Source organism: Knufia obscura, assembly GCF_036327395.1.
Source record: "Knufia obscura strain CCFEE 5817 isolate CBS 148926 chromosome Unknown scaffold_9, whole genome shotgun sequence".
Classification (NCBI taxonomy): domain Eukaryota; kingdom Fungi; phylum Ascomycota; class Eurotiomycetes; order Chaetothyriales; family Trichomeriaceae; genus Knufia; species Knufia obscura.
Genome location: NW_027042695.1, coordinates 1,013,286 through 1,035,121, shown reverse-complemented (window position 1 = coordinate 1,035,121; position 21,836 = coordinate 1,013,286). Strand labels below are relative to the sequence as shown.

Below are 21,836 nucleotides of genomic sequence, written 5' to 3'. Positions count from 1 at the left end.
GACGCGGTGTGCTCTTGGAAGACGAAATAACACGTTGCGAACCTGTTTTAACTCCTGAAGTTGAGCACGATTGCGGCATCAGTGCTCCGGGTCAGCGATCACTCTCTACGAGGTACTGGTGTACTCCCGAAGATTGCAGACTCGGTCAGGCACCTGCGAACCAAGCAAAGAAGGAACTTAGGCCACGTTGATTCTTCGATTGCACCTTCCGAGTCACAGGCGTACTCCCGAACATCAAAACCCGGACAGGCACCTGCGTACCAAACCTCGCGAAATCGAGCCACCTTGTACGTCCGAAAAAGAACAGATTATCTCTTCCAGGAGGGCACCAGTACAAGAACTGAGCCTGAAGATCGCGTTTTCCGACTTGTTCCTGCCACACAATAACAGCGCAACATGTCGAATCTTTTCGGGGGAAGGAACACCCTTTTCGGTGGACGAGATGGCAACAGCAGCCAAGGTTACCAACAAGGCTATGGACAGCCACAGCGTCCTCCTCAGCCACCTCCCAGATCACCACAACAGCCAGCACAGAGGATGCCGCAGCGACCTTCGGGGGGGCGCCATGCCCTTCAACTGCAACCCACGAAATCGCCTGATCAAACCTACATTTACTCTAATCTGGTAGCGGTGTCCTCCCGGGACATCCCTCCGAGCAACCAGGACATATTCCTCCTCGTCAACGGGCGGTATGTCGTTTCAGCACGCCCTCTAGACCAATTACCCCCCGGCCAGATCGGCCTATCTACACCGCAAAGAGAATGGATGAGCATAGCGTTAACAGACTACGTCAATGTCGAGCCCTACGACATATTCAGCGCCCAGGGCGGCCAATCCTACCTCGGAACGATGGACGTGGAAATTGGCTTCGCCGGCAAGAAGACGGTAGAGACACCCTACGATCAGGATGAGCTGGCAAGCATAGTTACCAGGATCTTCCAGAACCAGGTATTTGCGCCAGGCCAGAAGTTCCTCATGGATCACAGGAGTATCCCTATGCTGCTTACAACGAAGACTGTACAGCTGATGGACCTGTCCGAGAAGGCGTCGAATGCACCTACGACCTCAGATCCGATGGCTAGGGGCCTCCTGACGCCTCAAACACAGATCAATTTCTTCCGAGATCCTAGGTCGCCGATAAACCTCAAGGCGTCCTCCCGAAGGCCGGCCACGAATGCAATTGTAGCCCCTGATTTCAAGTTTGAGGATATGGGTATCGGTGGTCTTGATGCAGAGTTCAGTACCATCTTCCGGAGAGCTTTCGCGTCCCGGATCTTCCCTCCTGGACTGGTTGACAAGCTGGGTATTCAGCATGTTAAGGGTATCCTTCTCTTTGGTCCTCCAGGTACAGGAAAGACCTTGATAGCACGACAAATTGGAAAGATGCTGAATGCTCGTGAGCCAAAAATTATCAACGGTCCGGAAGTCTTGAATAAGTACGTCGGTCAATCAGAGGAGAATATCCGGAAACTGTTCGCGGACGCAGAGAAGGAGTACAAGGAGAAGGGAGATGAGTCCGGTTTACACATTATCATCTTCGACGAACTCGATGCTGTGTGTAAGCAGAGAGGTAGTGGTGCTGGAGGCGGTACGGGTGTTGGAGACAGTGTCGTTAACCAACTGCTCTCGAAGCTCGATGGTGTGGACCAGCTGAACAACATCCTGCTCATTGGTATGACGAATCGAATGGATATGATAGACGACGCTCTCCTACGACCGGGTCGTCTAGAAGTACACATGGAAATCTCACTACCCGACGAACACGGACGAGCACAAATATTGAAGATTCACACCACCAAGATGAGGGACAATAAAGTCATGGACTCTGATGTTGACCTGACCGAGCTGGCACACATCACGAAGAACTTCTCCGGAGCAGAGATTGGCGGTCTCGTCAAATCGGCTACATCATTTGCGTTCAATCGACATGTCAAGGTGGGCACCATGGCCGGCGTCAGCGACGACGTCGTAAACATGAAGGTCAAGCGAGAAGATTTCATGCACGCCCTTGACGAAGTGAAGCCTGCCTTTGGTGTCTCGGAAGAGGAGCTGCAGAACTGCCTCCATGGTGGCATCATCCACTACTCCTCCTACATCAAAGCCATCATGGACGAGGGCGCATTGTTCGTCAAGCAGGTCCGCTCAGCAGATTCAAGCCCGTTATTCTCAGTCATATTCCATGGTCCAGGAGGCGCCGGCAAGACCGCACTCGCTGCCCGAATCGCAATGGACTCGGAGTACCCCTTCATCAAACTACTTTCACCCGAAGACATGGTCGGTTTCGGTGAAGCCGCGAAGATCAGCCATATCACCAAGATCTTCAGCGACGCATACAAGAGTCCCTTGAGTGTTGTGGTGATTGACAGTATTGAGCGCATTCTTGAGTGGGTGCCTATTGGGCCTCGATTCAGCAATCCAATCCTCCAAACCCTTATTACATGCCTCCGAAAACAGCCCCCGAGTGGACGCCGGTTGCTGATTTTGGCTACAACGACTGAGAGGAGTGTACTACAGCAACTTGACATGTTCGGCTACTTCAATAGTGACGTGTCTGTGCCCACCCTACGTACATTCGACGAGTTAGCTCTTGTTATGAAGGAGTCTGGAGCATTCGCTGGGGATGATATCAGGAACGCAATTGAGGAGATACGGGACATCACACGGTCGGAAGAGGTCGGAGTGGGTGTCAAGAAGGTGCTACTGGGCATAGAAACGGCTAAACAGGACGAGGGGAATATGGCGTCCCGGTTTGCCAGTGTCATAGCACGGGCAATTGCTGAGAAACAGGCTTATTAGATAGCATCGTATTAGATAACGGGCGTCCTCCTGGGATGCCAAGACCAGGCTTATCGACATAACTAGATACGCTTGCAACAGACTTAATTTCTATACATGGCGTCCTCCCGGCGCACAAAAGTTGCCATCTCTCGAAAACTAGCTTCACAAGGCTGACCTATTCAGATCACGTGACTGCGTGAAGATATTGTTACTTGTCACCGACACGTTTCTTGCCAACCTTTCATCCTGCGACATTGACCAGCTCGACCAACCTACGTTTACAGGGCTGAACACATATGTCCAACATGGATGACTCTGAGCATGAAGATGATGCAATGCGAGAAATGATGGGCTTCAGCTCTTTTGGTAGCAACAAAAGAAAGAAGCTAAATTCGGGCGCAGTGAGCAGCCTTCCACCAAGTAAGTCGCGGCAGTGATGTGAACGGATCTCCAACTTCGCACGGTCCGCTACTCAACGTTCGATCTATTTCCCATGAAAACTGTATCAACAAACCATTCGCGTGCCTCGTGCCTGCCAGAGACCGGGACTACATGCCAAGACCACGAATAGCACCGTATTAACCCTTCACAGAAGCACCAACCACAGCAGGTAACTCAACACCACTTGGTGAACGCAAAAATAAACCAAAATCACCTCTCAGCATGATTCCCGCAAGTCTTCCTCCATCAGGTCGTGCCTCAGCAACACCACCGCCAACCATGAAAGGGAACGAAGCAAAACTGCCGAACACTGTTAAGACCGGCGGTAAGAGATCTGAAGATCCGGCAGGTAAGATTCACATACTGGGGTCCTCCCCAGATCTTAAAAGTCGATCTCTGCTAACAGCATGATAGATCAGAATCCAGAGCGAACACACGAATCAACCTCAGCTGGAAATCCCGATACCACAACTACGGCGTCCTCCCGAAACTCGCTCAACGCCTCAGCCGACACATTCCTCCCAACACGGCCAGCGCTAGGTCTATCTCAAGACCCACAATCTACCACCACCCAAGCCCCAACCACAACCACAATCTACAGCGCAAACGACATCCGCTCTGACCCCTCCTACTGGACATCCAAATCCAACGCCAACGCCAACACCAACAAAAGAGCCCCGGCCCACCCCAGAGACCGTAACACCTCACGCTACGACAACTCCAACGAGAACGAAGTAGCCTACACATCGCCATATACCGACATCTCAATGACACGCAAGGAGTTAAAGGAGTATGCGACTGGTAAGCGGGAGACGATGGAAGATGGAAGTGTGGTTACTGTGTTCTTCAAGCCGAGTTTCTTGGCGACGCCTGAGGAGTTATGGGGGAGATGGTTGCCGGTGGACACGGAGCAGAAGGGTGAGGATGGAATGGGCAACACAGATACGGATCTGGAGGAGCGGCTTGAGAAGGGGAGCGAGGTTGAGGTTGCTGTTGATGGTTGAAATGTGGTAGATGCGGACAGTATGGGAAAGGGCTGACGATGGCACCGGACTTGAGACAACGATGTGGTTTGAGGAGTATAGTGGACAAGTGAGCTGCTGCGGAGACTTGTTCGCATGACAATCAGATGTGACACCAGATGATGAGCGCCAGTATGAAGATGCGAGCTATTTCGGAGGGACCTGCTCAGTTTCACGACAGCCGCCCGAGATATGAATCGAGCACCAAGTTGAACATGGACTGATATGCTCATGTCGCCATAACCCGCTACGGAGCTGATGCAACGCTACAGCATATAGCCGGCACGACTTTGCACTATCTCGTACGACCGTTCGTTGCCGTGCTCGTCCAGTCAAGTCCAGGCAGACAGCGTACAACTGAGTACAGCTGACCACCATTCACCACTGCGTCACCCACTTGCCCACAGACGTATCTCCGCATGCAGATACATCCTCACCTTATCAATAGCTACTCACGCCCGCCACAGCCAGGCTGAACCATTGTCGCGGCGAGTCAGCTCAAACCGTTTCGACTCCTGCAGCACTCACCCACTCAGTCATGCCCTTCTACTCAGCTCAATTACGGAGAAGAACCCACACGCCAAACGCTCGAAGCAACCAAGCTGCTCACTCTACTCCAGTCCAACAGCCACAACAAGTCAATACACATAGGTACATTCTAATTTACTCCATGCCTCACCGTCTACAGTTACAATGCCCTTGTCACACACCTAGCGTTCATCCGTGGTGGCATCTAGATGATCTCCTCTTTCGTTCATGATGAACGTGGTGAGACCACGAATGGAGAGGAAAGTCGAAGTGTTCACGGCTTGTTCCACCATCCTTCATGTTGCTCTCATTCATAGATCTAACATTCATCAGTTAGACCTCTGTTGACTATCAGCTCAGTCTCATATGCAGGTAGGTTATCAGGGGAGTTATGCAGCCTTGTAGTGGACGAGAAGTAGCGGCAGGAGAAACAGACGAGTGACGAGGGGACGGCCGCCGTAGTATTGGCTGTTGTGTCCTGTAGATGATGTGACGTGAACATCACGCTGGCTAGGCATGTGACCTTTTGTAAGTATGTTGTGCTTGACGTTTAGCTGGGATACGAACTACAGCTACGGAGTATGGGAGTTAGTCAAGTGTAGTGGTTTGATGAACAGAGTTGCTAGTAGCTACTGTGCCTTTCCTCAGCTACCAAGGCTTAGAGTACGGTGCACCTACTGTACGTGTAGCTTGACCGCCTGAACAACAGCGATGCATGTTGGCATGTTACAGGGTAGTGTTGGGAGCTGTTGGACCAACGAGATGGCTTCGGGACACAGTCAAGGTTGTTTGAACGATTATGCAGATCTTCAGCTTATACCACGGCGTGTTAGGCAGCGCTACGAGCTCTAGACACGCTGGAACACTAGCAGAGTCTACGTATGATACCACTGTAGTTCAGGCTATGCACTGGGCTAGTATGAAGCCTACAGGTATGCCACTGGGCATGGAAGTCCAATATCTCTGGTATTGCAGGTGCCTACAAGAACGAAGCCTACCAAATACAAATACAAAGCCTGGAAAAGCCGCCCACAAGCCCATTATAACACTGCTGCCTCACCACTAACGTAGAACTGTCCCTCGCCTGCAGCACCACCTGTAGTTCCTGCCTTTGGCACCCATATAGCGCTGAAGAGGCCGGTCGTGCCGCCTGGAGCGTGCCGCAGATGCGAGCCGTCCCAGGGACCTTACAGGCACTGCTCAGCGCGCCTCGTATTGCCGCAAGCTCAGGCCTGGCTCATATCGGCCATACCACGAGCCCGCACACGCACAGTCTGCTCAGAAGCATCAGACCACCCTCTGCACCACCGAAAGCCAGACCTCACAGGCTCAAGCTGCCCACAAGGCCCAAAACCACAATTCCACCCAGAGTACCCACCCAGTAACACCGAAACCAGCGTACCTGCAGCGACCGAAAGAACCCGCTGCGTCACTCATGCAGCACACCTGCATGCAAGTCATCACGCCGTCAGCCCAATTCTGCCTAGTCGACCGGCGCTCGCACAAGACTCGATCTCATGCGTGCATTGCCGAGCCCAGTGTGGACCTGCGTGCGCACGATCCGGCCGCTCGCGTGGCTGCAAGGTTTAGCTGCGGTGCCGATGGCGCCACTAAAAAGCGGCGAGACGCTGTTCCTGATCTAGGGGGCGGAGCGGAAATTATGGATGACTTGTTCCACTTTGCCGTTGTTGATGTCCGCGCCAATTGTGTTTGTGCTGATGCAGGTGCGTGGATGCTGTTTCAGGGTTTCCGTGCGAATGGCGTTGTCGCTCGTTTCGGTGTTCGGTGTGATTTGCTGTGATTTGACTTCATGTGTTGTCTGAGTGGTCGGGAGTGGAATTGGGCATTCGTGCATGCATGCATTGTATGCATCATTGCGATGAAATGATGATAGTACGTTCCGCTCCGCTCGAACAGTGAAATGCAGAAGTTGCGAAAATCGTAAATGCATATCGTGAAGAATCAAAGAAATTCGTTGAGTCGTAAAAGTCGTCAATTTGGTGGAATTTTCATCTTCGCGAATGGCGGCTACGGCGAGCCTCTTCGTATGCATCTTTGTCAATCTTCGAGGCTCGCGATTTCGTTTCTTCGACAGTCCGTCGCGCTGACTTGATGTTCGTTCGTGCTTCGGCAACTTCGCCCATCATGTCGTCGAAGTTGACGCGTGTTCTTTGCCGTCGCGCTTTCAGCTGTGCTTGCATGTCTGCCAATTCTCGTTGCTTGGAGTTCAGTTGCCCGGAACTGTCGATTTGTCAGTTTCTGTTTCATGTTTCCGTGATTAGTCTGTTACTCACGTTTGCGCTTGCCTAGCGATTGCTTTGTCCATTTTCGTGTAATCCGAAACCTTGTCCATGCGGTCGGTGAGCTCGTCCATGACATCGATGGCAGTTGGATAGCGAGCAGATTCATAGTCGTCGCTGATGTCGCTCAAGGTACCGGAACGACGACCGCTGTAGACAGTGCTGGTATCAGAAATCTCTGGTGGTGACATGGCAACTCTTGAGACAGGAGCGTTGTATGCCGTCGAAGTCTTGGTTGGCATGGTGATTGGCAGAGTCTTTTGTGGTCTGGCATAGTTGCCGTGATGACGGGAGAGTGTAGCCATCTTGAAATGTGGTAGTGTAGTGTGGTATGTTAGATCAAGTGAAGTGTTCAAGGTAGGCAAAGGACTTTGTGATATTCTTGGTCAGTAGTCAAGTCAGTAAGCTCAAGAGCAGTGATAGAAAGGAAAGAAGAAGAACACAAGTCTTCCGCTCAACAGGGTCATGCTTTTATACCCACATGGACGGCAGAGTGAGAGCCACTTGTTCAAAGAGCAAGATTGCCAACGCATTCCCACCCATGAAGGAAGGACCAATCCTGATCGGAAAGAGCGACCCATCCTACCCATCTGCTGCAACGACCCCGCCATGTTACGAAGGCAAAGCAGGAAGTGGACACACGAGGAAGACGCGAGGTCGTCGGATTGGGTGAAGGAAGGAGCGTGTGTCATGGTCGGACCAGTCCGTTATGATCCGCCCGCAGCGGAAGGGAGTGGAGGTAATACAATCCGACCAGTAAGGTCCCATGGTGAGGGTCCTTCAGCAATAGCCGAAGGTAATACCGTAAAAGCAGCGACAGGGAGACGCACATCATGTCGTATGGGAGAAGGCTAATTCATGGGAGGGATCCAATAGATGGATGCCAGCATAGCAGAATTCTCTCAAGTCAAGCAGGGATATGGGACTGATTTTCAGCGTCTTCCCCACCCAGCAGGAGTGGTTTTGCGTGTGGGATCATCGGTTCTGGCTGGGCGTAGGCTCGAGGAGGAAAGGCGCAGCGAGCTGAGTTGGTGGACATGGTGGGCGGCAGCAGTGAGATTGATTATTGGTGCGATTAGGCACTGACCGGCAGTACCCAGGCATTAGTTTCGGGATCTAGAAGCGGAAACGGAGGCGTAATTCTAACCGTTATCGAGTTGTCCGTCTTGACATTCCATGAGTTGTGTTGGTGAGGTTGGAAAAAAGGGGAAGTCGACGGTGAGGTTGACAAGCAAAATGACAGAGAAGGTCTGCGAAGCCACAGCCAAGCTAGCAGGGGCTGACGTCGTGTATGAACCATGCAATTACAAGCACAATTAGCAGTAACCGCTGAGGAGATGTGCGAAGTCAGGCTACTTTCGCAGTCACTACGCCGCAATTGTGCAAGACATGAGGTTGATTTCAGTGCGTAATTTGCGTTGGAGACGAGGGTTGCGGTACAAACAGGGTTTAGTGGCCTAAAAAGCAGCAGAAATGCAGTAGACGGATTAGGCAAAGCGCCAACGCTCTCGACGGCGCCAATGCAATGATGCAAAGTGGAAACAAAACGGTAAGGGAACATGCATCAAGCTAGCACAAAAGTAAGAGGAATCTGGGCGCATACGAGAACAAGGAGAGTCCATGCCGACGGTGGAGGCAGAAGTTGTGAAACAACAAACTGCGCTGGATATTAGCCTTACTTTCTGGAAAGCGCGACGAGTTCCGGCGTCCGGAAGGAACAACAGGCAGGTAGGTATCGAGTATGTAAGATTCAACAAAGATGGAATTATACGGGCCCTGCATAATCGTCTGACCGGAGAAGGTGCAACATAACTTTCTGACAGCAGTCCTCGAATGTTGACGCATCTGTCATTCTAGCGCGTGGCTGACTTGCAGCGTCATGCATGGTTTCACGAGCACGAGGGACGGGCAAGTGGAGGAACAAGGTGACTAAGCACGCCAGTAGCCTGTAAACTGTGGTCACCTCGGAGCTTCCAGGAAACCATTGCCACGAAGTACGGTGAAGCGAAGAAGCAGTCACTTGCGATGAAGAGCCGCCGGGAGCCCAAAGTTCATGTAAACGCCCTTGGAACGATGATCTCGGAACGGCTGTTTGACATAGCGCCTTACGCGCTCGCCTGACAAATAAAGGGGCGCGCAAACGGCAACAGTAACATTAGCACGAAAATGTAAAGTGAAGCATCGCACGTACTATCACTATATCATATCATTATGTCCAGCACATCCGAACAATAGTATCCCACCGCGAAGTGCAGCACCACGCCTGCTAAACGGTCATTTTTCCAGAGCATAATTCCTCCCATCCGACTGACGTAGTGCTCACGTTGCAATGACTGACTCCCAACACTAGCCCTGACAATTAAGCCAAAGCGCGATTACAGTAACAATGAAGGCTTCACCGAGACACTGCTCGTAGAATCCATGCAGCATCATGTCGACAATCATACCAAAACACCGCGCATGCGCCCTGAAGCCTCGTCAATCATGATGTTCTCCTTCCAGTCCTTTCCCACCTTCACGATGGCCTCCCAGTATCAACATTCTGATCCTTTAAGAATGTATGCGGAATCTTCGGATCCAGCAGTGTAATCATCATCCGTCCCAAGCGATTGAAGTCCACCGGCTTAGTCAGGTAGTCGGTGAACCCAGCTGAGCCAGCAGCCGCCCGCTCCTCAGGCATAGCATTGGCAGTCAATGCCATGATAGGCAGGTTGGGATATGCATTCTCCCTTTCCCACTGTCGCAGCTCGACACACGCCTCATACCCGTTCTTCTTAGGCATCTGAATATCGCAAATGATCAGAGAGTAGTAGCCATGAGGGCGCGCTGTGACTTTATCAACACATTCTTGTCCATCGCGGGCTTCGTCGCTAGCGAGCCCAACTCTCCTCAGATATCGTTGGATAACCATGCGATTTGTGTCGCTATCCTCGACGAGCAGAAGCCGAAACTGCTTGTTGCCGATGGTTTCCTTGACGTAGTTCGAAACCTTCTTGAAGTCGTCACTGCTGTTCTGTACGATTTCCCGCGCACGATCCTTGCTGAGATTTCTAAGCTGAGCAGGGTCAAATATCATGGCGAATACCGATGGTTTGACAGGTTTATGAACAAGGAAGGCCTTCTTCCCGCTCGATGTCAGTGTCATAAAGTCCTCAGCAATATCTCTCTTCTGATAGTGATCGGTGACGATCACCAGCGCAGGCACAACCGCAGCTGAGAATTCCGCGATCTGACGCATGAACAGCATGATATCCGAGCTCGCAGGCAGATCAAGCACAATATGCGTGAACGTTGGTGGACTCGGCCCATGGCGCAGCTCGAGAAAAGCATTCATATTTGGTAATGCCGTGACATTGACTGGAATCTGATGCGGCACCACATGCTCGATATGTTGCTTGATTGCAGATCGGGCGTGCTCTGCAGGACAAATGACCACAATGGAGTAGGTCTGAGGGTGTGCAACGTCAGCCGTGACCTTAACGCCGTAACCATCCGACTGCGCACGCTGTAATGAAGGTAACGCGCCGCTTCGACTGTCTATGTTGGATATGATGGTCGTTGCTGGCGTCTTAGTGCCAACGACAGACTCGGGGGTAGGCAGATTCGAGGGCATTGATGGAGGAGAACCAACTGTATTCGAAGCTGTACGGAAGGAGACCACACTTCCTGAGCCTTCAGATATGCCCATAGGGGAAATGACAGCCGGCGATGGCGGTGCAGGTGTTTCTGTTGGTGGAGATACGTACTTTGACAGACCAGGTGTATGCACGACTGTTTTCGACGATGCCGGGAGCGTTGGAGTACCAGACCCAGACGGAGATGGACTTGGTCCAGAAGAGACGCTGTGCCGATGCGAAGGTCGAATCGGATGCTCAGGCGATACATCTTCTTGTCCAGCAGCTGTTGTCTCCACTCGTACGTAGAAGCTGAATGTAGACCCTTCGCCAACTTTGCTTGACACAGACAGCTCACCACCATGCATTTCGACCAGTTGCTTCGATAAGAACAAGCCTAGTCCAGACCCTGATTCATGCTGACTGGCACCTTCTATCTGTCCGAATTGCTTGAAGAGTCTTTTGAATTCTGTCTCGTTGAAGCCTCTTCCGGTATCAACAACATCGAAGTTCAGTAAGGTAGAGTTGTCGTTTGGGATTGGACTTGCTTTCATCGTACATCGCAGGTAGACCTCGCCCTCTTGTGTGAATTTGACAGAATTTCCCATGAGGTTGAGCAGCACCTGTCGTACCCGGAAAGGATCGCCTTTAACGGTAGCAGGAACATCCGCCTGCAAGGTGTAGTTCAACTCCAAACCACGCTCAATGGCTCGCGACGAGCAAGTGTCGACCACCTCCTCGCACAGACTCCGTACGTTGAACCACTTGGGCAGGAGAGTCATTTTCCCAGCCTCGACTTTCGTGACATCTAGGATGTTGTCGACCAGCTCTCGCAAGTTATTAGCACTGTTCTGTATAGTGTCGAGAGTTCGTCGTTGGTCGTGATCTAACTGTGACTCCACTAGCCACGGCATGCTACCCAAGATACCATTCAGTGGCGTGCGTATCTCGTGCGACATGTTAGCGAAGAACTTAGTCTTAGACTCCATCTCCGAGTGGACCTTCTTGTTAGCTGCATTCAGATCGCGCTCCAAGTTCATTCGCAGTTCGATGTCTGTACATGTGCCATACCACGACGCGTAACCATCCTGCACCTTAACGAGCCGAACCAAGAACCATCTGAATTCGCCTTTCTTCGACCGTAGCCGTATTTCAGTGGTGTACGAGGTGCGCCCGTTCTCGTCCTTCTCTGCTGTCATTGACCCTTCACGAATCATCGTGGCTAACGCAGCGTCATCTGGTGCAAACAAACTCCTTGAGCGCTTGTGCGAGACTTGCACAGTCCGCTGCGTCGATGTAGTGGACTGACTGGAATCACTTGCCATCCGAGGCAGGTCAGTAGGAGCCAACATGCCGCATTTGTGCAGATCATCACGGTGAACGTGCCTAGCGAAACCGAGCCCCCGAGCCTCCTCGAGAGTCTGACCTGAAAATGCATGCCACTGTTGATTCACCGCCACTATTCCTTCCCCTTCCACAGCCTCAAAAAGCACTTGCGGAATGGCGTCCGCAAGAGCGCGTAGCTTAGAATCGCGCGTCATGCTCGCTTGCAGTTCTTGTGCTTCCAAATTCTTGACATATTGTTCATGGACATCCAGAAATGAGCCGACCCAATAGAGCAGTCGACCATTATTCGAAAGCATGGTGCTCGCCCTGAACACGAACCAACGGAAGTCACTGTCGCTGTTGAACCTCTTGACACGAATGTAATGCGTGAATTGATTACCAGTCTTGAGTGCTTGCTTCCACATTTTCATCAGTTCTGGCTGGTCCTCACTGTGGACATTCTTCCATGGATCTTTAACTCGTCCCTCGCCCTGGCTTCTGAAAGCATCGAACTTCCGGTTTGTCCAAACTAGGTCGCCATTGGAAGGCTTGGCTAAGAACAATTGCAGCGGCACAGCATTCAACATCAGCGCGGCTATGAGCTCAGGTAGATTCCTTTCACCCTCTTCAGGTTTCAGCGAGTCTCGATGCAGCATACGCCTGAATGCCACATCGTTGCGATCAGCACTGCTGGATGGAGTGTGCTCCTGAGAGGCCGAAGACGTTAAGCTGGCGCTTCGATCATTGTAACCTTGTCCTTCCGATCGTGCTTTACTGGTGTCCACAGAGACATTCTGCTTCTTTGCGGAGCTTTGTAAACCCTGTTGTGCACGATCAGGCTTCCTCTGGCGCTCCGGAGAGACATCCTTGGCGTTCCTTCCGCCAGGTGTTGTCGGAGCACCTTGTTTCGGGGCATTCAGAATTCCGGAACGGTTCCGTTTCGCCGAGAAGTACCCTTCAACCATCTCGCTGCCTGTCCTGCTTGGTGTAGGTGGTAAGTTGCTCATACCTACTTCGTCCAGCAGAGGCGTACCGGCGATCGACCCCGGCGGGCTGGTCCTTGGGGCGCTAGCTCGGTCGCTCGGACTGTACACACTACCTGCCAGACTTGACGCTTTGCTCATCGCCTTCTCATTATGAATCTGTGTGCTCAACTCCGTTACAAGTTCCAACTCCGAACCTTCATCCGAAAATGTCCCACCAAGGCCGAACGACGAACCAGCACGTGGTCCTCCACCTCGAAGCCGTTCCTGCATATTCGAGTACTGATGTGCTAGCGAGAATGTACTAGCTAGATGCGGCAGCAACGCGTATAGTGAGTGCCGTAGATTGCGAGGATATGGCGTCACTGGCGTCAAGAAGGACAAGATCGCGACTGGAAATCGGAGGCTCGAGACTAGCACTTTCCGCGACGGCACCGGCTGAATTAATGGTATGTGTATCAAAGTCTTCGAACTGTCCGTGCCAATCGCATTCAGTGACTGGTTTGCAGAAGCGCCGTAATCGTAAGATGGCGGGTTCGCCGAGAAGGCATCCTCGTCGATTTTTGCGGCCTGGGTGAAGAACGGTGACTCTGCAGGGTCTGATCTCGCCGCCGGTGATGGGGACGGGCTCTGAGACCATGGTGAAGGTTCCGGTTGTTCGTATTCCTCGAAAGATCGAATTGTGGCTGTGGAACCTTCCCGCTCTCTATACGGCTGTTTCGCAGACCAGTTCTCTTTTTGTGGTGTGGGGCTTCGTTCATCTGAATATGCTCTCGTCAAGACTACAGGTTTCCGTTTGCCGAAAAGGGTTGCCACGCCAGTCCGCACAAGGAGCGGATCTGGTTCGCCTTCCAGACGCTGTAGTGTTCGATAGACATGACAGCGTGGTGCAGAGGTAGCTGTGCTCACAAGATCCTGCTTTGAGCCTATGGTGAGGTCTTCCTCAGCAAATGAGTGCGCTTGTGAAGTCGGCGATTGCCTGGTAAGTTTTGGAAGAGAGCTGAGGTTGTCGTGGGTTTGCTGAACACCAGACATGGTGCTGATCGCTCTTGTTGGCCCGCTCGGGCGCGGCCTGTTCGTTGTTGTTGCCTTCTCAGGTGCCACGCCTGCGATCGAATGCCGAGTCGTTAGAGGTGGGCGACGCGGAGGTCCTGACTTTTCTGTGCTGAACCCACCGCCTCCAAGCTCTCCAACCACAGACACATTATCTGCTTCCGATGGCAAGTTTGAGCCCCAGTTTGTAGAATCGCCAATGTCACTACCATTAATATTGAAGCTGGCTTTCTGGCCCCAAGGCACGTTCTCCAGGTCTGTGATGTCTCCAGGCAATGCCAGTGACGCTCTCTCGGCACCGTATGCTTCGGCTAGGATTTCTGTCACATGTGCCCACCAAGATTCTAATCCGGGTTCCGTGCTCAGCATCAGAACCATATCGTACAGATCTGGAGTCGGATGGTTTGGGTCTTCCGGGTAAGCATGTGACTCTGTCTCGTGAGCCATTGGAGTACTGGTCTCCGAGGAAGCATTGAACGCTGTGCTGTCTCTACGATCCGTTCCCATCCCGTGCATCTCTGGTGGCTCATTCGTTGGCGAGAGAAGAGTGAATGGTCTGTGGTGAGGGCCAGATCTTGAGCTTAAGCCCCGTTGGAGTTTCATGTTCATTCTAGGAAATGGGTAGGAGGGCGTTCGTACCGTTCCGGGGGTGGCATCGAACGGTGCGCGAACCGTCCTTGCTGAGTCTGTAGAAATGGTCGCTGATGTACTCGGCAAGGATTCAGTGGACGTCGTTCCGGATATTCCTTCTTCTGGTATTGTTGCCGAAGACTTCAGTTGTGTAGGCGTTGTGCTTGTGGAAGGGCTCATTTCTGGGGACTTGTTCGTCGATATCTGCTCTTGTTTCTTTGCCAGAGCCTCGCTCATCCGCCGCCTCATCACTTCCAGCCCCTGCGAATCCTGAGCTAACACTGTTGTTACCTGCGTATGCACAGCCATCGATCGCGCCGGTGAAGCGGTTTCGCTTGCCTTTCGAGACACATTGGGTCTCGGATCTTCGCTTGTCGAATCCATCGCAACTGGCACTTTAGGAGAAGTCGGCGTTCCATTGCTATTAGTCTCCGTGGATAATTTGGTTTTCTGTAGTGGAGGGCGAGGAGGCTTGCTTGATTTCATCTTAACTGCAGACAGCCGCTGGTCAACACCAGAGTCTGCGGCTTCAACAGCTGTGTTGGTTCAGGCATAGGCAGAACACGTAGTCTGTCGCGCGATAAAGGGCATCGGTCTCGTCAGGCAGTATTGAGGTCTTCAATTGCGTTGTTGGGGGGCATTGATGGAATGTGGACGACAATGAGCAACTACAGGCTGTTTGCTGGCAAGAACCTGGGGTGCTAGAGTGCTTAGTACAGCGGGTAACGACAATTAGGTCGTGGGTAGCGCACGGCGAAGAAGGACCCAGTGACGACAATGATGCCACAACCGAAGGTGTGTTTGTGTGGATCCCGCAAATTACGTGGGCAAATTCAACACCGTATGGCGAAAAGACACAATTGAGGCAGCCTCGAGTACTCTATTTCTGGTGTTCAATTAATGACAAGTACGAGCATGAATCGCTGTCAAAGTCTGGCGTGAGAGTGGCCCCGGCCATTCACAGGCCAAAATGGGGGAAGTTCATTTCTCTGAAATGACGTCGTTTCCTTTCTGTGCTTATCCGATTTGGCAAGGGCACAGATTGGCTGCTTTGGGCTGTTGGAGGCGTTTAGCCCCTAAACCCCTGCGAGCAGGTCCAAGAACAAGTGCGGTTGCTTTATTTGCTGGTAAATCTTTAAACCAGGATGATGCCCATGGAATTGATGCAGGCACTCTGGTTTTGTATTTGACTCAATTGTCGCGTGTCTTTTAGCTAACTATCTTGTGCTTACGATCACTCGCTTGTCAAATGGTGTACTCGTTATGAGACTGAAGTACTACCTTAGAGGTAGAATATGGGGAGGCCTGCACGTGGAAAAGCCGAGTCAAGCCACCAACGTCGCGAATATTATCCAGGAGGCAGATCGAGATGCGGTGCAGCAACACCCACAGCCAATTTTACACGGCAGCGCAACCCGAGTTTCGCCTGGGCGAGCTTTGATCGGAGGAAAAGATCCAAACAAGATGCAGCACGGATGCCCAACAGAGACAGTCAATTCAACACCTTCTGCGACGCGGCTTTATATCCATCAACAACATCCAGCACTTAATTGACCCTTGCTTTGACCACAGAATCAAACTCTAGATTAACACGCCAGCACGATGAGCTTAGAGTTCAACATCGATCGTCACCAGGGATGATTGTACAAGCAGGCGTGGCACGAAATAAAATCGTGCTTAGTAGCCACGGATAAACAATACCGAAGTCAAAAGCACGTTCCTGCATAAACAATGCAACACACGGTGTTGATCAGTTGTAGATCATAGGAGCAGAGATCTGCAAGTGCACAAACCTACTTCTACTCTTACTGTTACACCTTCCCCTTCAGTCCACCTTGATAGACCTGTAAATCCGGAACAAAAACCAGTAAGAAGACACAAACCCGATTGAACCTGCAAGCACGAGTCAGCAAAGCCCCACCACCTTCCCGAAACAAAAGCAAAAACAAGTGAACAACTTGAACTAGGAGCCGACTTACCGGTCAAAATGAAGACCAAGAACCCAATCAACGCAGAATATCCCACGTACAATATCGCGCCGGTCAACCCACCAAACGATATCCTCGTAACCCAGAACCACAACGCAATAATAAATACATACACGCCCGTCATGCCTGAGCCGAGGAATGCGCGCCACTGCCATCTGTAGTCCTCCGCGCAGAGTAGGAAGTAGACGAGTAGGATTGTTGTACAGGCTGATGTGAGGATCATGATGCCGTAGCAGATGAAGAGGAAGCCGAACATGTAGTAGATTCGGCCTGTCCAGAGGGAGGTGAGGATGGGGTAGAGCTCGACGAAGATGGCGCAGAAGGGGAGGATGCCGGTGAGGAACATGGAGGGTAGTGGGCGGAGAGAAGAGGGTCCTGGCGGGATCTGTCGTGGGATCTGGTTGACGCGGGTCGGTGGGTCAGGGACCTGGACTTTGAAGCCGGCCCAGCTCCCGGCTATGCTGAGGGGGACGCTGATGAAGAACCATATTCCGACGAGGGCGATCATGGTGGTTAAGGGTACTGCGCCTGCGGATCCCTTTGACCAGACGAAGAGGTTCATCAGGAAGAACATGGTGAAGACGATTCCTGGAACGAAGAATGGTGTGGATGCCATGTTGAGCTTCCAATTTTCGCCGCCGTAGGTCTTGTATGCTCGGGCTGACACATAGCCTCCGACGAATCCGAGTACTGTGTAGAGCAGCAGACTGACCGTAGTCAAGAAGCCACGATTCGAGGGAGAGAGAAAGCCTAGCAGCGCAAATGCCACGGTGAAGCCAACCATGACAAACAGCTGGGCGCCACTTCCTAGCATAACACTCAGCAGCATAGGATATCGAGGACTTCGGAACACGTCTCCATGGACAAGCTTCCAGCCTGAGTCTTCCTGTACATCATCGTCAACAGCGGAAGTTCCGTTCAGATCATCTAGATTGATGTTGTCGAGGCGGTTGTACCTCTGAATGTCCTTGTGCAGTGCTCGGGCAAGGATAGAGCTGACAAGTGCCAACAGCAATACAACAAAGCAAGTGCTGCTAATGAGCGAGAACCAGTGAATACTAGGATCCGTCACATGCAGGTACTTGTCCCATCTTGTTGCCCAAGCCATCTTCGACTCTCTCCAATACACGCTGTAGGTATAAGTGATCGTCTGGCCGCCATTCTCGTTGATAATAAGTGGCCCACCATCCGGACACTCTCCCTCCTGCGGACCAATGTACCTGTTCACAGCCGTCGAACTCGGCTGCACAAGCACTTGGACCACCCGGTACTTGCCCGCAGCCAGCGTAGTCTTGTGGTAGTCGATAATGATATCCCAGTGATTGAACAGAGCCTTCGCCTTCCCATCATCCTGCACTTCTCCAAGCGGAAACCCAGGACTATTGAAGAACTCTCCAGTCCTCAGATCCTGCGCGACTTCTGCACCAGGCAGACCATCGATCAGGAGATTGACCTTGTACGCCTGTTCTATCCTCGAAGCCACAAACTGCGCGCTCTTCTCATCCATCTCTTTACCCGGACATATCGCCTTGCAGGTCTCATTCACACCCATCTTCAGCTCAAATGGGGAGGTTCGGATCCGGTCGCCGAAGAGGATACTGCCCAGGGACTCGCGCACCCATTTCGGACCTTCCTCTGGAGCGCAGAACCGGAAGGCGGGATGGTAGTAGTCGTAGGATACTACGGCGTGTAGTTGTGCGTCTTGTTGCGATATCGAGGGGGTCAGTGTATTGACTGTGAGCGGAACCAGCTGCTCCCATGAATATGACGAGGGCGCAACGCCCGGTAGATAGAATGCGTCCGCTATTTGTAGCTGTATCAGGCCCAGCACCAGGCCGCGCCATAACGATAGCATGATGTATGTGCTCGCCGCCAACTCAACGCTATGGAATTGGTAACAACTGCCTGATCATGCTTCGGTCAACGGTTGTGTTTCGAGGGAAGTGTCGAGGAAGTAATTTTTCGTCGTAATCGTGAAGAGCGGACAGCTGAATTTGGTTATATGCGACGTGTGTGATCTGTTTGAAGAAGAGGACTTGAATTGCTACGAGTGTCGAGCATGGACAATCGAGCCAATCTAACGCAAAACGATAAGGCTGAAATCAATTCGGAGGCAGATCCGATTTATGCGGATTCAATTGCTGACCCTCTCCCAATTTCATGCAATGTTAACTATCATCCTTACATGCTACTGATGTTGATTCAAGATGTTCGGTCAGAAGTCAAGCGTCGTTGGTGACAAGATGGTATCTGCTCATAGTGCCTTGATTCCGGCTTCATAGTTCATGCAGCTATGAACAGATTACACCAGGCCATCATACAGAGATAACGCTGAAACGATCGTTTCGTCCCTCTTGCTTCCTTCCTTGAACTCATTCATATCCAAACTCCCATTCTCATCTTTGTCCATCATACGGAAAATCTTCCTCACGCGTTTCTCAGGTGTGTCTTCATCTTTGGGCAGTTTCACCATCGAGCCGACCTAGCAGCATTGGTTAGCAGAGGATCACCAATGCACGTAAGTGTACATTACCATCTTATATATCGCCTCGACTATCTGCAGCATCTCCTCATAGCTGATCTTGCCGTCTCCATCAATATCGTATAGCTGGAATGCCCACTCCAACTTGTCTTCCATGCGCCCTCTGCTAGTCACACTCAGGGCGCATATGAACTCTTTGAACTCAATTGAGCCATTGTTGTCTGTATCGAAGACTCGGAATACATAATCTGCGAAAGAGGTAGGGTCGCCGTGAGGAAAGAAAGTCCGGTATATGTTTTGGAACTCCTGTTTCGTCAGGAGTCCCGACGGACAGTCCTTGATGAAGCCTGGCAATTGTTAGGCCGATTCGAGCCCATTGAGAAGGGGATCGGCATACCCTTATACCATTGTTGCAATTCCTTCTTGTCGAAGTGTGTAGATCTTGAGAGATCCTCGAGCTGAGTTGGCGACAGCTTTGACTGTCTAGCATGTATCAGCACTGTTGTACGAGAAGCGCTGTAAGCATGCGCTTTGTGTCAGTATGGGCATACTTTTGTCCCATCACTCCGACGGCATGCGCCGATGAATTTGGTTATTACTGTAGTATAATCGAGTTGGTAGAGTCTTCAGCAATCTGGTTGCCAGGCGTAGTCTTGGAGTCTGCGACTGCGCAATGGATCGAATTGTGACAAAGGTGGGGTTCAACTTGTTGTCAGGCCTGTGCTGAGGTGATTGTCTGCGACTTCGTGGATCGGTGCGTAAAGAGTCAAGGCCGAGCAACTACGTGACTGCGCGGTCCTGGCTTTCAGTGGTTTCGTCGTGACGTGCGAGTATCGCAGCTGAGGTTGCAAGAGTATGTGATATGTGATATGGTGATGGACATGGTGGGCTCCAGAAGACTGGATCGGCAAGTACGAACCCGCGCTTAAATTAGACCGGTCAGGGCAGTGGACATGGGTACGCTTGGGGTGGGCTAAGCCTGGAAGGAACAAACAATGCTTCGTCATTCGTGCTTGCTTCGCTCTGGCTTTCCACCAGTTTGCATGTGCCTGATGAGCTTCATCTGATAAGAATCTCTAAGCAAAACTCTAGACTTTTGCTTGATGAAACGCCTGCTCCCATGCAATGCAATACCTTACTCCAAGTTCGCAGCCTGGTTAGTATACAGAACATCCACCACGTTGCTCAGCTTCTCTATTGTCGCCAGTGCCGCATCGTAGCCCACATCTCGTTCCGTCTCGTCATAAACAATCAAGCATCCTGCGCCTTGGTCAAGCACTCCGATGATGATCTTGTCCAAAACCATCTGCGACAATTTTCGCTCCACTTGCACTGTATCGAGGCCAACCATCTTGGCAACATGGTCAATTTCAACCCGACTGAAAGGCTCGATCACCTTCATCAAATTCTGCTCCAACATAGCATCGTACAGCTTGCGTAGGTGGTTGCGGATGAAGACATCGCTGCCGAGTTCGTATCTATAGTCGGATAGTGCTTGTTCATATTCTTCCAGAGATCGATTTGAATGTGCTCGTGCGACAGCCTTCATGGCCTCCAAGTTCTTGCCCTGATATTTCTGTGCCTGCTTCGATGCGAGCAGAGAGTTGACATCGTCGCCCAAATTGAGCATGATCTTGCAGAGCAGCATGTACTGCAATGCGGCTGCAGCCTTTGATGCATCGTCTTGCTGGTGGTACCCATCGAGGGCTTCAATGAAGTACGAGAAAGCTGTGTTGAAATCCTTATCCTCAGCATGAAGCATCCCACTTTGCATGTCCAGACCTGCCTGCAGGAGAGGGGGTGTGTAGACTGATGCTGCGGATGTTCGTGCAGAAGTCAAAGCGGCTCTTGCTTTGGGTTGATTCGTGAGGGCATGGTATGTCTTTGACTCGAGCAATTGCACCTCCACCAGAGTAAGCTTGTCGTCCAACCGCTTCAGCTCTCGCAGCAGGCTGTTGATGAGAGTTAGAGCATCATAATAGGCCTGCTTCTGCATGTACAGTCCAACGAGCCGTGTCTCCAAGTTCTGCCGTAAGAATGATCGCTTCTCTGATACAGCCCACTCGATACATGACTTGGTCGTGCTGATCTGGTTTTCGAGGGAGTTGGGGATGTCGGCGAAGAGGTCGAGGAGCTGTCGGACTACACAATGTCAGTCTCTTCCCTTCCATGAACACCCATAACTAATGTGACACACCTAGCTTTGCTGTCTTTGCCTTAGCGAACGAAGTCAACTGCTGTCTGCTCGTCTTTATCAACTCTGCCAGATCCTGTTGCTTCTTGTGGTCTCTGTACAGCTCTCCAAGCCCTATCAAAGCATTTTCATAGTCTCTCGACGCACTCTCGTTGGCACCTGGTGGCTTCGAGAGGACTTGTTTATAGAGCTTTTCAGCTTGCGCCGGATCAGACTTGGACACCTTCTTCGCTTCCTCCATTATCTGCTCGTTGGTCGGTGGCGGTGCCATATTTGATGTTCTTGTCTTTTGACGATATCAGAACGGTTATGGTGGTGCGAACACTACTAGACTTGACTTCTGGCAGTGGTAAGGACGGTCTCGAGGCAGAACGGAAAGTGATGCCCAGATCAATCAACAGGCATATTGACTTACGTGCCAGTTGCGTTGATGATTCTCGCCGCACCTGCACAAAGTGGCCGCTTTCCCAACCCTACTCCCATAGTGCGGAGTAAAA

The 21,836-nt window shown here is 51.6% G+C and overlaps 5 protein-coding genes across 5 annotated transcripts; 2 read left to right on the top strand and 3 right to left on the bottom strand.

Moving 5' to 3' along the window:
* Window positions 1-396: 396 nt before the first annotated feature.
* Window positions 397-2,796, top strand: SEC18 (transport between ER and Golgi ATPase protein; the record flags this gene model as incomplete). The annotated part of the gene is made up of 1 exon (XM_064876124.1): window positions 397-2,796. The coding sequence occupies one exon, from the start codon at window positions 397-399 to the stop codon at window positions 2,794-2,796; it is 2,400 nt and encodes a 799-aa protein (XP_064728388.1).
* A 287-nt stretch (window positions 2,797-3,083) lies between these two features.
* PMZ80_007717 (uncharacterized protein) lies at window positions 3,084-4,223 on the top strand (the record flags this gene model as incomplete). Its single annotated transcript, XM_064876123.1, has 3 exons — window positions 3,084-3,198; window positions 3,371-3,568; window positions 3,634-4,223. 3 exons carry the CDS (start codon window positions 3,084-3,086, stop codon window positions 4,221-4,223), a joined length of 903 nt encoding a protein of 300 aa, XP_064728387.1.
* Window positions 4,224-6,778: 2,555 nt separating this feature from the next.
* Window positions 6,779-7,374, bottom strand: PMZ80_007716 (uncharacterized protein; the record flags this gene model as incomplete). Its single annotated transcript, XM_064876122.1, has 2 exons — window positions 6,779-7,010; window positions 7,064-7,374. 2 exons carry the CDS (start codon window positions 7,372-7,374, stop codon window positions 6,779-6,781), a joined length of 543 nt encoding a protein of 180 aa, XP_064728386.1.
* A 2,210-nt stretch (window positions 7,375-9,584) lies between these two features.
* PMZ80_007715 (uncharacterized protein) lies at window positions 9,585-18,518 on the bottom strand (the record flags this gene model as incomplete). Its single annotated transcript, XM_064876121.1, has 2 exons — window positions 9,585-15,211; window positions 16,655-18,518. 2 exons carry the CDS (start codon window positions 18,516-18,518, stop codon window positions 9,585-9,587), a joined length of 7,491 nt encoding a protein of 2,496 aa, XP_064728385.1.
* A 447-nt stretch (window positions 18,519-18,965) lies between these two features.
* On the bottom strand, window positions 18,966-21,610 carry RPN6 (26S proteasome regulatory subunit rpn6; the record flags this gene model as incomplete). Its single annotated transcript, XM_064876120.1, has 5 exons — window positions 18,966-19,145; window positions 19,197-19,492; window positions 19,543-19,628; window positions 20,285-21,287; window positions 21,343-21,610. The coding sequence occupies 5 exons, from the start codon at window positions 21,608-21,610 to the stop codon at window positions 18,966-18,968; spliced, it is 1,833 nt and encodes a 610-aa protein (XP_064728384.1).
* Between the last annotated feature and the right edge of the window lie 226 nt (window positions 21,611-21,836).